This window comes from Hippoglossus hippoglossus, chromosome 18 (genome assembly GCF_009819705.1).
Source record: "Hippoglossus hippoglossus isolate fHipHip1 chromosome 18, fHipHip1.pri, whole genome shotgun sequence".
Classification (NCBI taxonomy): Eukaryota; Metazoa; Chordata; class Actinopteri; order Pleuronectiformes; family Pleuronectidae; genus Hippoglossus; species Hippoglossus hippoglossus.
The window spans coordinates 7,881,989-7,895,781 of record NC_047168.1 but is presented as its reverse complement, the minus strand read 5'-3'; the positions used below and the strand labels follow the sequence as shown (position 1 = coordinate 7,895,781).

The 13,793-nt window shown below is 42.5% G+C and overlaps 1 protein-coding gene across 4 annotated transcripts in view; it reads right to left on the bottom strand.

Moving 5' to 3' along the window:
• ppargc1a (peroxisome proliferator-activated receptor gamma, coactivator 1 alpha) overlaps nucleotides 1-8,997 on the bottom strand; it is a 255,591-nt gene extending 246,594 nt beyond the window's left edge. For all 4 annotated transcript variants that reach the window (XM_034615529.1, XM_034615534.1, XM_034615530.1 and 1 more), the window contains exon 1: nucleotides 8,727-8,997. In XM_034615529.1, the coding sequence (XP_034471420.1) occupies nucleotides 8,727-8,807 (81 nt within the window). In that variant the 5' untranslated portion in view covers nucleotides 8,808-8,997. The remainder of the gene's footprint in view (nucleotides 1-8,726) is intronic.
• Nucleotides 8,998-13,793: the final 4,796 nt, after the last annotated feature.

Genomic DNA, 13,793 nt, shown 5'->3' with positions numbered 1-13,793 from the left:
GCACATCATTTCCCTTCTGTGAGGCTTAATGAGACATTAGCCATACTAACAAATGGTGGACGAGAAAGTGAAAGTGACTTTCCAGGTAAAGGCCGTTTGCCTGACCGTAATCAGTCCCCAAGTGCAGCTAAAAGATGGAAACAACTCAGAGTCTCCGTCTCAACAGCTTGCAGTGGCTTTTATGACAGGCCTCCCAGGGCCCATCGAATGGCATGTAACGTCTTAATATCCCTCAAATAGAACAGGTAATCTGCTTTTGTTGTCGGCCAGTCTGCCGTGATGCAGACAATATAGTGTGTCCATTTTGGCTTGTAGTCCTGCTTAGGGTGTCGCCCAGAACGAAACAAAAACAACTCCCTGTCAACTTGGGCACATATGTGAGAGCTTACGGCTTCATTACTTACTTAAGGTTATTTATAGTAACAATTTTAAAACGCTTCAAAAAGCCACACGGAGCACGGCTATCATCTACCACGAACTGGCAAAGCAATATCAACGTGAATCTTGGTGAATCGGTTTTCTCTGAGACGCAGAATTGTGCATCAAAATACTTCCTTTTGTGCAGCATAGAGTGTTTTGGAGACATGGGAGTAAAGACACAGTGGTGGATGGAAAAAGAAAGGAAGTGACTAGCCGGTGTGTGAAGGGGCCCTGTTCCCCCGCCGGGCCTCCCAGCTCAATTAGCTCAGCTCATCCCGGCTTTCTGCTGATGGGGAAATTCAGCAACACCAGACTGTACCACACAGTCCAGGGAGTCTGGCCCGTTAGTGAGTGAATGAGTGAGTCAGTGTGCACATTATGTGTTCATGTCTCACGTGCCGATTTTGCATTTGTGCATGTGTATATGTGCGGGCTGCGTCGTCTCTGGGAGACTGGAGCCCCACAGTGCTCTCGATATCAAACACCTCAACCAATTAAGATACACTCATTGGAAAAAGAAAAAAAATCCCTTAAGCCACTTTCAGTAACAGTCGTGCAAAACTTAGCTTAAAAGAAGTTTGTCTGGATTCACTTAAAAAATCAAATTTTAAAAAAAAGGAGACGAGCTGGAGAGAGACCAAGACAAAAAGTCAAAAAAGAGTTATGGATTATGAAACTCCCGCCAGACTAGAAAGGTTATATCTCCACACTTTACTGCCAGCAACTCCAAGCTGCACAAGAAACTTCTTCACGTTGAAATTCTGAACTTTCAGTCAAGCGTATAAAATTCAGAAAATAAATAATAAATTTAAAAAAAACACCCCCAAAAAATAAGAAAACTATTGTTTAACTCTGTGGCAATCAAACTCTGCGTTGTCATGAGAGCATTTTAGTACAGTACAAACAGTGACGGTACAGTAGGTGGTCTGCATGTGAGATGTGGCACATAAATCATAGAGATGGCCTCTGGACGTGCTCTGGATGTCCTCAAGGAAAAAAAAAAAAAAAAAAAAGGAGGCCAAGGTCTGAAGGAGGCAGGGTGCTGCTGTATGACAGCGTTTCAGTGTTTGCAGGCAGGCGCCGGGACCTTTCCGGAGACCTGATGCACCTGAACGTCTCAAAGGCAAAGTGAGATGGAAAAGAGCAGTCGTGACTGAAAGTGCTTGGCCGGCATAACTCAAGGCCAAAATCTATTTACTCATTGAATAAGGACATTTTCGAAAAAAGGGCAGAGCAATATTCCTGAATGAAACACCCCCCCCCCCCCCTTCTCCACTTAACGACACAATACATTTTACTGTCCACACACTCGTCTCATCTGCTGCTGTAACTATTCCCAGAAATTAATACACCTCTCACACGTTCCTTAAAAAGCTGCCCAGGAATGCTGCAGTGCACCAAGTAACTAACTAAACAAACAAAGTAAATACACTGATAATGCCAATGATAAACATCCAAGGCGAAAGCAAATGATGAAGGTCAGTAATTGGGAGAAGGTGGGGGGGGGAGATAGAGGCACGGTGTGGTTTGTTTTTCTCTCCTGGCAGGGGTCCATCTGGGCGCGTGCGGCAGGCTCCGGGGCGGTGTAGGAGCACGTCTGTGCAGAGGTTAAGAAAAGCAATTAATCGGCAGCGGAGATAATCAAAGGAACCTTCCCCTCCAGAAACCTTGGCGAGGAGGGAAGGGGGAGGGAGGGGGGAGAAACAGAGACGCAGACAGAGAGGGAGATGGGAAAATACTTGTTTACAGGCGCCGCTGCCGCGATCAAAAGCGCAGGGGGTTCAGCTCTGCCACCGGGGCCCTCCGTTCCAGGTGGAATTGATAACACTTCAGATGTACAATTCAATGTTTGTGAGAGTACTTTTACCTCCCGGTGAGGAGGCCAGGATTTTTCACAGTCTAAGCTGCATTTCCTTTCATCTCAGATTTCGCGAGGTATCAACAGATTGTCGATGGAGAGGAAGACGTTTTCCCACACATAATCAAAGAATGCAGTCTGGAGTGCATGCGAGTCCCCCCCCCCACGTTGATGACGATTCAGACGTCACCGGTGCAACAAGGCTAAAAGACTAATATCACTGGAAACTAATATTATGATTGCATTCATTTATCTGCGAAACAAGCAAAGACAATACACACAAAGTATTTGGTCTGTCGAAAAGAGATTTGACTAACGACTAATTTTACAGTTCCACAGGGAATCGAAGCTCGTCGCTCCCCCTGCTGGTGCAAAACTCCCTCTGGAATTCAAATAAAGTTAGGGAGAGGTTGATTTATGTTTAACCTTTAGGGGTCTGGGGATAGTTTTTAAATGCTTTTGAAGTTGTCCTTATATACACCACATAAAAAAACAAAACAGCATGGCCTTGTTTGGCAACCTTTTTCTCAGCACAGTATTGCCTGTATTTCCAGACATTTATTTTTTTCACCTTGACATAGTATATCAACTTACTGGACCCCAAAATAACACAAAAAACTGAAAAACTGATGTGGGAAATTATGTTTTTGATAATAATGAAGATATTGAAATAAATACAAGGACTGCTTCATCCCATCGTCCTATATTTAGCCGATCATATCAAAACATGCAGAGTTTCAAGTCAGCACTTTCGTCTGAAGCTGAAACCAACGCTCCACGTGGCTCTGTGTTTTTACGCTGTAGCATCTTGAACCTGCTTTACTCTCTGCTTGAGTCCATCTCCTCTTCTTTGTGCAGCGACTTCACTGTTAAATCTTTAGAAATGACAGGAGAGCTGCAGTCGCACGTCGTCACAAACATAGTAAGCACCAAGAGACATGTTGGTGTAATGTTGTTGTTTAATTATTTAAAAACTACATCTGTTACATCAATATTGCTTGAAAGAATCATGTTGTAAATCCCACTGAGCAACATGAAAATATCATGGGTTAAACCTCAAGATCCCTTTTAATATATGTTTTAAATGCTTTTATTTTATGTGTTTGTGCATATTATAAAAAGACATGATTCTTTGTATCACCTTAAATATTGACCCAACACTAATACACTATAAAAAGTGCCAAAATGGAGGGACTGTAAATGATTGAAATAGAGTATATATACACATTAAAAAACCCTGGCAGACAGTGAGCAGGTCAGCGGTGGGTGAGTGGCGGCACTTTCACAAAGTCTTAATTAGATAACTGCCCATTCATATCTTGGCAATATGCTGCAAGGGAACGACACGCAACATGCTCATTAAACTGACGCCGGGCCCTGCTCCTGTGGGCTGCTATCAGAAGCAAGGTGTTCAGGAGACACACTTGTTGATTAAAAAAACGTAGGATGTGCCAACGTGGAAATTAGACTTATTCCTTAGTGGGTAATTGTAAGAGGTGGGTGTAGTTTTAGATACTGTACACAGAGCAGTCCATTTCTGAACGTCTGAATAGGATATAAGACTTCACCTTTCCTGCTTTCAACCATTTTAATCCCATGTGGAAGTAGACTGGCACTAAGTAGAGCACATACCTCCGCCAAGGCCCCACAGTCCCCTTATGACACCACATTTAAATTCACAAGATCCAGATTTTTAGAGATATATCTGTCCTCTACACATGTCATAATTTTTCCATCAAGATCAATGAATTATTTTCTGAGGATTAAACAAAAATGCAAACTCAAGCCAAGACCAAAAGCCTTTTTAGTTAGTATCTTCTGCAGTTGATTTTCTAGTTGCACAATCCATATTGCAGTATGCTGGATTTTGGAAAAATTTATTAAACTCACGAAATGAAATGCCAACTTCTTATATTCGAACTTGTGTAGATACAAAGGGAAGCAATTGAGAAAACTGAAAGAGCACAAGCGGTATGACATATATAAAACTAGAATGCCACTCAGATAGAGCGAATACCTCAAACCAAGGCAACAGTCGCTGCACCAAATTTCACACTCTCATATATATCAGAGTCCTGAATGAGCCCCATCTATTCTCAGAAAACTAAAAGAAAATGTTGAAAAACGCTCTCGATGTGAAGAAAATACTGGATCTGCCCCAAAACTTACTGGGTTACTCTTTGGGTCATGCCACACCCCTCCACAAAATGTCGTGGAAATCAGTTGAGTAGTTTTAGTGTAATCCTGCTAACCAACATACAAACCAAGATGAAAACAAATCCAGAGTTTACCTCATACTGACACCATCGCTTGTATTTAAGTACAACGTTGAGGTACTTGTTCACAGTATTTCCATTATATGCTGCAATTCTACTTCACTGCATTAATTTAACAACGAATATTAGTAGCTGCTTTTCAGATGTTAAACACAAAAACTATAACCAGCTGCAACAATAAGACACTGCTCGCATGTCAATTCTGAAACCAGGCAGTTGGGTGCGAGAGGACAGAAGACAAAATATACACGATTTCTACAAGTCTACTAAAATGGTTTATACAGTAAATAATATAAAGTAAGTATTCCAAGATTAAAAATTCACAAACTCAAAACTCTACCATATTCATACATTTCCATGCCTTTCTTACCACAGTGCCTCCTCTAAACCAGTCAGGCTCCTGACTTGCGTGGATTAAATACTGTAAATAAGAGCACACATAAAGGAGCTTTCTTTAAACCAAGCCACTGAGCGAGTAGCGCTTTAACTTGAGCCTTGCTGTGATGAAACATACTGTAGGCAGAGGCAGACAGACATAAAAAAAAACACATTAGTCCTCACTGCATCTGAGAGCACGCTCTGTTACCTGCTGAGCTTTTTTCTAACAAAACGCCTTGAATGATAGGCTTCGCCCTTTTTTTGAGGTGGACTTGCCAAGCGCTGGCAGACTTTTTGTCCAGACAAACCGAATACATTGCTTTTGAAGAGCGGCGAGGGCCGGACGGGGACCGGAGAGCCGATGGATTCAAAATAGACACGCACGAAATGTGTGATGAAACTTTCAGCACCACGGACAGCGGTCGTCCAGAAGCCTGACGGGGGAGAGTGTGTGAGACGGAGGCACCGAGTGGGAAATGAACAGGAGTGACGTGACAGGCAGTGAGTTCATTTGGTAATTAGGTAAAAGAAAAACATGCATTCCAGCCATCCCCACCCCAAAACACACACACACACACACACACACACACACACACACACACACACACACACACACACACACACACACACACACACACACACACACACACACACACACACACACACACACACACACACACACACACACACACACACACACACCCCTGCAGCAAAACCCAGCTTTTCCACAGTTTCCCCCCCCATCTCTGTGTCTTAGGCTGAATAATGCAGGGCCTTTACCCAGAACTCAAGCATGAGTGGATAATCTGGCCACAAGGACAGGCTGTGTCAACATTTCCCTTTACTCGCTTATTTATTTATTTACCCACCCGCCGTAGGAGCTGGGGAGGGCGAAGGAGGATATGTGCATGGCTAACAGCACGTTGGCCTAGCGGATGACCTGCTTTCAGAAGGTTCCCTTTTTAAAAAGGGGAAGAATGCAGACTGCGCCCAACTGAATTTTGGGAGAATACATTGCGAGCTCTTTCAGGGTAGACAGGGATTCTGCCTGAGCGAGACATTTAACACAGAAATGAAGGGGCCTGCCTGCAACTTGCAAACTCCCAGAGCCCAAAGTGAAAGTAGTTTAAAGAAGGGGTATTCGAACATATCGGAATGAATTAGGTGTCATGTCAAATTCATACGAAGTGACATTCAAATTACTTGTTTTGTCTGACCAGCAGACAGAAATCCCCAAAATATTAAATCTAATTGAAAAGCCAATAATAGTCGACTCAAAAAACTAATTGATCATCAAAATACACATCACTTTAAGTTGATAAACAAATTAAGGAATGGACTCATCAAACAGCTTTTTGTTTCAGCAACACAAAAACGGTACAAATAACAAAATTGGAATGGTTTCTCTCTTTATGAACAAAGAAGTGAAGCTATGAAGGGATGATGCATGCGAAACCTACAAGTCAATTTTTCTTTCATTGTGGATTTAAGTGCCTCAGGTTTGTAACTGAGTGGCTCCCAAGTGATGAGCCAAAATCCATTTTGCAGCAAAAACAGCTGAGGCTTAATTGTTGCACACTTAAAAAAAAAAAAAAATGCCATTCACTGTGACTTTGCATTTCTGAATCATATTTGGGGGCTTTCGTTTTTTTTCCTGCTTCTGAATAACTGTCACAATGTGACTCTTAGTGCAGCTGATTGCAGGCTCTGGCTTAAAAAGAGCCTAATCCTCTTTAATTTGTGATTACTTGTAATTCTAAATGGTAGCCCACTAAAGCACAGGAGATTTATTGTTTAGATGTCCTCCTCCACTGTACAGCAACCTGGATGCTGATAACAGAAATAAATATCCTGTATATTTATATATATGAGCTCTCGTGGAGGCATTGAAGTAAATTGCCATAAAAAAAAAAAATCACTGTACAAATATTTTGGCATCAATCACTGAGTATAAACTGCTAAGTAGCCGGGCCCTCTTCGCTTTCATAGGGAGTGATTTCATTTCATTTTTGTGGCCGATGACTTGAGCCTCACACAAATTAGAACGTGAGAATTAAGGGGGATTTCGTACTGCACGATAAGTGTGTTTTAAAAGGCAGAACTGATTAAGCTTGAGGGGAAGAGGGAGGAATTAGGTAATTATCTCCAAACAGACACCGCCGCTGCTCTGCTGGTGTGGGAACAGGCCCAACGCTCCAGGATCAAAGTCTACGCTCAACAACAACAAATCAGAGACTGTATATAAAAGATGGACGACGCGTCTGCACCTCCTCCCACTATCCAGGAATGAAGCCAAAGTATCCCAGATATCATCGTGCGCATTTGGAGGCAGAGGCTGCGCAGTGGCGAGGTCCCATCGATACACACACGCGACGAATCTCAGATGTCAATCATGAGGTTTTAGCCTGATTTTCTAACATCAAATAACGAATTAAAAACTAATTTAAGCTAAAAATATACACTTGAGCAAACATCAGCGCGATAAGAACAATCTAAAACGATAGAAACCTCTTCAAATATTCATCTTCAAATGTTTTTTTATGTGTACTTTGACATTTTAGTTTGTCTATCTCCTATCAATTAACATGGAGGAGGCAGATTTATTACTGATCGTCCATCTTCCGTCTATGCAACAAACTCAGTCTTTTGCGAGTTTGCCAATACTTGCCTTTAAACACCTTAACTTGCAACCCCCGACAAAACATCATCTTTAGTTTCTTCAAACAGGAAGTGAAGGTTTGCCACTGATCTATTGATAGAGTTCCTGGCATATGAGATTCATTTTGTCTACCAGGTTAATTCATTATTGATCTCGAGGGCAGGATGTTTGAGCCCTGACAGAGCGCAGGGGGAAGTTGGGAGAGGCAACCGTTCAGGAAAGTAGGGCTCAGCGATGTACAAAAGTTATCATATTTGTACAATAATTTGGCCCCATGAACCATCAACAATACAGAAATTCCCATAATGTATAATAATTTGATATGTTAGTGACACTGTAATGTGTTGTAAAAGTTATAAAAGTCAAACATTGATCCTACGCTTGTTTACATTTGTTGGGATGACAAACGTGAATATGAGATCTCTTCTCATGTGACGTTTTCCCAACCAATACGCATTTATGTAAACATGTGCTATGTATTCTATGAAAGTATCATTTATTTATAAATATTTGTTGATGTACTGTTTATTGTTTTCTAGGATATTATCATTATCTCATCTAGGTTTTTATCTTGTCTTTTATTTTTTATCTAGCCACCTATGATTCATGCTATTCTTTGCTTTAAAGCACATGTTTGCATTTGCTGTATGAAATGTGCCATATAAATAAACAGCTATTTTTCTAAGCTTTTTTGAAGTACACAATTTGTTTGAACAAGGAACAATTTAATATATATTCAATGCAGGGTTAAAGAGCCAACAGTAAACAGTGCAGGAATGAACCTTACTCAATTAGGAATTATGCACAGATTTTTGGACCCCCCCCCCATGCGTAAATTGCGGCCCCCTTGATGGCCCCTGATTTAGAAAAATCCAAGATCCGCCACTGATTCTCCTCAAAATACTTCTAGGACACACTTGAAACACGTCCCATGCTTGTGGGACAACTTTTCCATTTGATCCCAACTGTGATGCCAGACAGAAAAAAAGTTCCCGAGCTCCAGAGCTGCAGGTTTGAGGCTGAGCAGGGATCCATGAGTGTGTGTGTGTGTGTGTGTGGAGGGGGGGGATGGAGTTAGTGAAGTTTGCTGCCTGCTCCTGTGCTGACTCACTCAGAACCAGAGGCTGAGTCCTACCTGCTCGTAGCAGCTCTCCCAGGTGAGGTTGAGGAGGCAGGCGGAGAACAGCTCGTCCTCGGTCCGGGCGTAACCGTCCATGGCGCGGGTGAGTGTGTGGCAGCCAGGCGCGTCGGGTGGAGGAGTCCGCGGAGGCTGAGTCTCTCCCTCGTCGAGCGTCTCCTTCTCTTCCTCTTCTTCTTCCTCCTCCTCCTCTTCTTCCTCTTCTCCTCCGCCCGGTGCCGTGTTCTCTGTCACACGCGCAGCTGCGGTGTCGCTGGCTGATGTTTCGCCTCAGTCACGTGGGCGCGTTCTCCCCTAAAAACACGCTGCTTCCCAGGGGCGGTGGTTCCCAAACACGGGTCCGCGGACCACCGAGGGTCCCATAAGGGCACCCCCCCCCACACGCACACACACACCCCCACAGACACACATACACACAACATGATGGAGATTACGTGTCTGTGTAGCTTCTCTTCATGTGTTATTAGTGTTGTCAGTGTCCTGGTGCTCCTCCATAGCTCCTGTTTGCCTCATAACATTCACCTGCTGCTCCAGCTGCAGTTCACTTCCTGTTGCAGCCAAAAGGCTTATTTTAATTTGACAAGATAAATCGTCATTGGACAGGGACTTTTTTCAGTTTCAATTGTTCTCATCTTTTAAAAAAAAAATCTTTTCCAACACTTAATTTGTGAATTGTGTGAATATATAGTTATTTAGTTATTTAGTTCCAGGTCAAAACTTCTCCGTTTCCAAATTTAACCAACAACATGCATAACCTAAAGCCAATTAATTACAAATACTCTTATGTGAATGACACATATACAATTATAAAACCACACTCGATCCCTTTAGTTTGAAATGTTTTTTACAGACTTTTTATAAAGTTAGATTTAAGATCCACATAATGACTTGTAAGGCAGAAAGTTTAGCACTTTACTTGGGACTAATTTGTAACTTACAAAACAATTACTTTGTGCCTCCTCTGCAGCCTATACTTCACGCTAAGGACTTAAACACTTTAATGAAACAGAGGGGGGTAAATAAAGTGCACCATATAGCAATTACAACGTGATTTTGGACACAGCCCTGCGGATCAGTGCAACAACAGACGTTTTCTTGGCAAACACTAATTACAGCTGCGTTATATCAAAGTGATCCCGTTTCCTGGCTCACAATGAAGCCATTGTTAAGATGATCATTTACAAAAGTTTCTTCCTGCTGTGTTGAATCTAAAAACACAGCTGTGTGCACACAATCCAAAAATCCAATCCAAAAATACATAAGTACTAATGTCTTCACTGAAGAGAAGCAACTTTCCAATGAAAAAGAAGAAATGCGACATGAGGAGACCTTACACAATCAGCCTTGTGGACCCATGGTGCACAAACTATTGTTCCATTAGACATCGGACACGTGCGTCGTTTCTGATCGACGTCTCCGTCATTGTCCTGTTAGTATTGTTGCACCTGTTACTGTGGGGGAGCTGCCACATCAAACTTCCATACTTTTCCTTCACGGAGACACAATTCCCTTTGTAGCTTCAGCGTTAGCAGAGGTCTGCATTGAATTTATTTAAGACAAAACACTGAAATTAAAATTTAAAATTATAATTATTTCTTAAATTACGCTAATTGTGCTAATGATGCTATCAAATTGAGAGTAATTTAACCAAAGGTACAGGAAATCAGCGAAGTACACACAGCTAGAGATCCAACTTTGCATCAGGATCAGATACCACAGAAACACAGCAATACAAATCATTTTTTATAAGTTCATTGGTCTTATTATAATACATTATACATTGTAATAATTTTGCCATGCCAGTAAACCAACTGTATTTCCCGGACCACCATGTGTTTGATGCGCTATCATTTGTTGATTTCTTGCAGCATCAATACTTCTCACTGTGATGATCCCATCTGGTCTTTGTCGACGACATACAGTATTATCCCATCTGAGAAAGAAAAATCAATAAGTACTACAGAAGTTTTGTATCTTAAAGGATCGTGGCTTGCAGTAATGCCAGAATAGATGTTAACACCGTCTAACTTCTGGTTTATCACATAAATCCTGTACAGTTTACATATTTTAATGAGGAGTTGATGAGCACCAGGTTTCACCTCCATATACTTATTCAAACTATAAAATCAATGTGTTTCATGGGAAACTCAAAGTAAATTCAGATTTAGTTGCAAAAAGCTTCACAGCAAACACCCTAGATTTATACTGTCTGACCAAAGGTTGACTCACAATTATCGGTTTAATACTGAAATGCCATTGCAGCACCCTGCACTTTAAAGAAAATAGTTGATACTCCCATGAAAATCTCATTGAACTGAATCGCTGTCCTCTTACTCATCTGTTACAATTCAGTCTCCATGGACCTTTACAGTACATCTACTGTGCGTAATGAGGAACAGGGAGTGCCCTTGCACATAAACCCACTAAAGCATTATATTATGGACACTTTATTTATTATGATGGGGCTCATGCATCACGGAGACGAGTGTAGGCTGGAAGCATCAAATATTAAGGTTTCAATCTTAATACAAGGTTTTACAGATAAGGAAAATATTTGTCATTATCACTGTTTTCCACATCTTTTCAACGAATACATTATTTTTCCTTACATGTCGTGTTTGATTTGCACTTATTAGCCACATACACAAGAGACTGAGTTGCACGTTTAATCAAACCCATTATGCTTGATTAAAATATAAAGTCTGCCTCATTAAAGTTTTATAATGTAGTTTTATGTGATAACCATGCCGCCTTAGACAAAAACCACTCCATTGAGCATATCTAAGCTTTGTTTTCTTTCTATACAACAAAACCAGTAATTTTATGCACTGGAATTTGCTTTATCCACGTGCAGTCATGCTGAGCACAGAAAATCTTTCAAGCTCGGTGTGAACCGTGCGAGCGCGGCTGCTCGCAGAGCTCATTTGGAGAGCTGTCTTTTAGCACGCTATTTATCGTGACGCCCGGCGCGTGCGGTTCGACGAGGCCTTTTTTGTTCATCAGTCCTCTTCGCCTCCTCGTTTGATCAGACCGGTTTGCCACGCATGATCTGCGGCCGTTTGAAGTGTGGTCAATTGGCACAGCGCCGTGCACTTTTCTCATCCTGCAGAAATTGTGGAGGATCGACTGCAGCAGTGCAAGTGCAGAAAGGCAGAGGACGACGGTGGACGTCCCCGACCATGCAGCGATTGGCCATAACACAGCTGACACGTTTCATAGTGAATTCTCAGGAGGCTTGTCAGCGGTGTCAATACTGCAAATTGGGGAGTAATAATACATTAAAGGTTCAGTGTGTAAGATTTAGGTGAAAAGATCTAGAGAAGAAATTGAATATAAAATAATCCTAATGTTTTCACTAGTGTGTGATCACCTTGATTGTAAGAAGTGTTGTTTTCTTTACCCTAGAATGAGCCCTTTATATTTAAATACTTTATATTTACATCAGGAGTGGGTCCTCTCTATGGAGGCAGCCATGTTTTTTACAGTAGCCCAGACTGGACAAACTAAACATCTTTTGAGTTTTTATGACAACTGAAAGCTTCCACAGGTTCTCTGTCATGTTTGGAAGGGGAGGGTGAGGTGAGGAGGATTCAGCTGTAACGTGCAACTTCACCACTAGATGTCACTTAATTCTACACACTGACCCTTTAATTGCCTTTATTCAATCGTACAATTTCAGGGCAAGTTTACGTCTTGTGAAAATTCTCTTGCAAATATGGGGTGAACCAACTGGGTGCCTTAAAAGAAAGCCGGCCCTGATGTGGAGGTGAGGTAAAAGGAGTGACGCAAGCAAAATGAAGTGCAGTTTGTTCTTTAGCCTTATCTGTCACCATCGACCATAATCTGTCCCGTGTTGTAGATTAATTTAAAGATTAGCGAGTGCCATGCATTTGCGCAGTGGGGGACTCGAGGCACAGGAGAAATCACAGATCGTATAGCCGGCTCCTCTCGGAATATATGGCACAGCTCAGCTCGCCCCTGTGTGTTCCGCACTCCCTTTTCTCTGATCTGCCTCTTCTTCTGCCCGGTGACACATGAAAGCTTTTCGCTGAATCAAATCAACAGCCTGAGATAATTCAGTGTGACAATGTAACAACTGCGTTAGTGTGATTTCTTGTGGGGACGTTTCGATCATTCACACACGTCCCATTGAAGGCTGCCGCCGCGGTGGAATCGGGTGAGAGTTCAGGGCAATCCGACAGTGTAGCAGGGGAAATAAATGAGGTCAAATCAAATATTGTTTCCTCCCCCCGCCTACCGGTAGCGGCGGCATGTTACTGCACAGGTGCCTTCAGTAGTTGGGTGATTCATTTGGCAGGCCCGTTTTAAACATAGTCTACAGGCCACATCTCCCCTACATAACCAATCTATCAAGCCTAACCCAGCGGTACATGCATATACTCCCATATCACAGAGAAGGCTGCAAAGCAACTGTCATAGATGGCATGATTGAATTGTTCCCTTGCACTGTCACCAGAGGGGCTATTATTTCAAATTAGCATACAAATTCAAACCAGGACAGATGGATTTGTCACATTCCAGTCGCCATCTTCCTGGAAGATTGGCTGTGCTTGTGCTGCGCGATGGAGATAAGACACCTGTCTCGGCTGCGATTGGTGGCGGCCCCCGGTCGAGGAGAAGGGCCGGCGTGGGATGGGGAGGAGGAGACCGGGGTGGGCGGATGGATTTCCTGAGACGCCGTGGTGTTCGGCAATAAACTTCCCCCTACCCAAGGCCTCAAATGATGATGAGGCACCATCCAGGACTCTGTGGGTGGCGGGAGATTGAGCTGGTGATTCACACTGTTTGGAAACACGCTGAACAATACCTGTCTGGTGTCGGTTTGTGTTTGCTGCTTCTGTTGAGTTACTGTCAAAGAGCCACATAAAATGGCCCCCAACACCAGCACAGGGTGCAAGAATAGGTGTGGAACAGCTATGGGACGGAATACACAGTGTATTATCGCATGGTTCAGCTCCGTACATCCTTAAACTCAAATACCTTTTTGGCTTTTAATAGCTTAACAAATGGTAAACAGCGAAACTCATTGCAATTCTGTCAGAA